Source organism: Phodopus roborovskii, unplaced genomic scaffold, assembly GCF_943737965.1.
Source record: "Phodopus roborovskii unplaced genomic scaffold, PHOROB, whole genome shotgun sequence".
Lineage (NCBI taxonomy): Eukaryota > Metazoa > Chordata > Mammalia > Rodentia > Cricetidae > Phodopus > Phodopus roborovskii.
This window is the reverse complement of record NW_026126418.1, coordinates 18,258,354-18,261,085: the sequence shown is the minus strand read 5'-3', so window position 1 is coordinate 18,261,085 and position 2,732 is coordinate 18,258,354. Positions and strand designations below refer to the sequence as shown.

Sequence of the window (2,732 nt, the reverse complement as noted above, 5' to 3'; positions counted from 1 at the left end):
ATTTTAATTTGGGCATTGTTCTTTCCAAACTACTTCCTGCTGGTAAGGGGCGCTGTCATGGGGGATTCTAAGAAGATGCAGAAATCCTGGCTGTAGTCTATAAGGCTGCTTTGTCTAGTTGTTTTGAATGTAGGATCACTTGTTACTCTATTTCAGGCAGTCTGGCTTGATCAAACCACATTAGTCTGGAAGGAATCCACAGCTTTTCATTTTCTGTGGAAACAAAAATAGAAATCCTTTTCCCCAGTAACTTGTCCTTGAACTTAAATTTTGGAGTCAGAGCATTTTTTTTAAATTTATTATTTTACATGTTGATCCCAGTTCCCTCTCCCTCCCTTTCGCTCTCCCTCCCTCTCTTCCTCCCTTCCTTTTACCCTCTCTGCTCTCACATGCACCCTAACCACCCTCCCCTCCCATCCCCCCACCCCAATTCAATATGTAGGGGAATGCCATCCAGTTGGGGTCATGTAGATCTGACAAGTCATGTGAAGTAGGGACTAGGGCTTATCTCCTGTCTCTAGGTTAAGGCAGTTAGCCCTCCATGGGGGATGCGTTAGCAAGGTCCTTTTGTGCATCTGGGATACATCCTGGCTCCACTGTCTGAGGTCCCTTAGACTGCTCAGTCCTTCTGGCTGAGACTCATATTCAGGGGGGCCTGAGTCAGTCCCATGCTGGCTTCCCAGCTATCAGTCTGGGGGCCCGTTAGCTCCTCCTTGCTCAGGTAAACTGTCTCTATGTGTTTCTGTAGCCTGGTCTTGTCCTCTCCATCTGCATCTGGGTTCTACTTCGACTCAGTGTTTATGTATGGGCATTTGCTCCTGTTTACAACAGGCATTAGATGAGGGCTCCATGGATAAGTTAGTTGTTGATCTCACTCTCCGGGAAGGGCATTTATGGTAGCCTTTCCATGGAAGCTCAAATTGTTAGTTGGTGGCAGTCTTGTGTTTCGCTAGACCTTTCTTTGTGTTCAATTTTATCTTCAAACCAATATTGCTCCCTCTTTTATGCTTTCTCTCTTTCTCTCTACATTATTCATTTTTAAAGGGAAAACTACTTCTTATGAGGAACATGATGCTTAGCATAAAAGTGACTTGGAAAAGAAAACCTTCTACTTCCTCCAAAGTTTCTTCATAGAATTTTTCATCTCTGCATTCCTCAGTGTGTAGACAAAGGGATTCAGCATGGGTGTGACAATTGAATCTGACACAGCCATGGCCTTGTCTATGGGGTAGGTAGACACAGGCCTCACATATAAGAAAATGCATGGCACAAAGAATAACACAACCACTGTGAAGTGAGAGCCACATGTGGAGAAGGCTTTTTGTCGTCCTTCAGAGGTATGAGTCTTTAGAGAACACAGGATAATTATATAGGATGCAATTAAAATAAGGAAGATGGCCATACACATCACCCCACTGTTGAAGATGACAATGAAACCCAGTGTATGGGTATCCATGCAGGCCAATGTCAACAACTGAAACAAATCACATATAAAGTGATCTATGACATTGGGACCACAGAAAGGTATTTGATACATGAAAAGAAGCTGAATAGTTGCATGTGCAAATCCCCCTACCCAAGCTCCTCCCAACAGTATGCAACACATGTGAGGATTCATGATGGTCACGTAGTGAAGAGGTTTACATATGGCCACATAGCGGTCATAGGCCATCACAATAAGCAGAATGATCCCCACACCTCCAAAGAAATGTTCTGCAAAGAGCTGGGCCATGCATCCTTCAAAGGAAATGGTAGTGATTTCGGAAAGGGAGTCTACAATCAGCTTTGGGACAATGACAGAAGAATAGGTGACATCTACAAGGGATAAAAATGTGAGGAAAAAGTACATTGGTGATTTCAAACTCTGACTTGTGATCATGGTCACTATGATTAGCACATTTCCAAGCACCATGACAACATACATGATTAGAAACACAGCAGAAAACAGTTTCCGCAAGTGACAGTTCCCTGTAAGACCCAAAAGTACAAACTCTGTCACATTGTTTTGCTTTCCCATTTATCCTGTAATTAGCATTCCATCTTATAGCTGTAGAACCTAAAAAAAAAAGTGTGATTTAAAATTAATCATTATTAGGCTTCTAAGTCATTAGTTCTCATATTCATTTACTACCACTGCACATGTGGTAGAATAATTTTTCTTTGAATTTTAACCATATAGGCCAGTATGATAACCCATGCCTGTAATCTCAGCACTTGTAAGTTGGAGGCAGTAAGAGCAGAAGTCCAATATCAAGGTCATCCTTGACTCTATAATATTAATTGCTGTTTAATCTACATGAGACTCTCTCAAATCACAACTGTTCTTTCAGATTAAATGGATTCTTCTCACTCCTTTGATGATTTTTGTAATTATAAGTGTGCAAGCTTTTAAACTGTATGAGTAGTTAGTCTTTATTTGAAAAGTAAAAAGGCTGGGCCTTATTCAGTTTGGAAATATTGTGGTGTAAACATATAGCCAGTAAATTCTGACTTTATATGTAAGAAAATTCATAAATAGTTTATCAGGACAGATATTATTTCTTGATAGTATATAAATATTTGTTCTGACTTTCTGTCTTTTTAACAATTTCCCCATGCTTGTATACATGAATGGACTGCATGTCCATGTATAGGGACTTATTGACTATATGGAGTAGTTCTATGAGACAATTTTCATTACAGAATTATGGAACCAAATATATATGCATTTGCAAGTGTTGATTTGGTCTCCT

At 40.3% G+C, this 2,732-nt stretch overlaps 1 protein-coding gene across 1 annotated transcript; it reads right to left on the bottom strand.

Moving 5' to 3' along the window:
- Positions 1 to 1,108: 1,108 nt before the first annotated feature.
- LOC127221993 (olfactory receptor 4C6) lies at positions 1,109 to 2,017 on the bottom strand. The gene has a single exon (XM_051183920.1). The coding sequence runs from the start codon at positions 2,015 to 2,017 to the stop codon at positions 1,109 to 1,111; it is 909 nt and encodes a 302-aa protein (XP_051039877.1).
- Between the last annotated feature and the right edge of the window lie 715 nt (positions 2,018 to 2,732).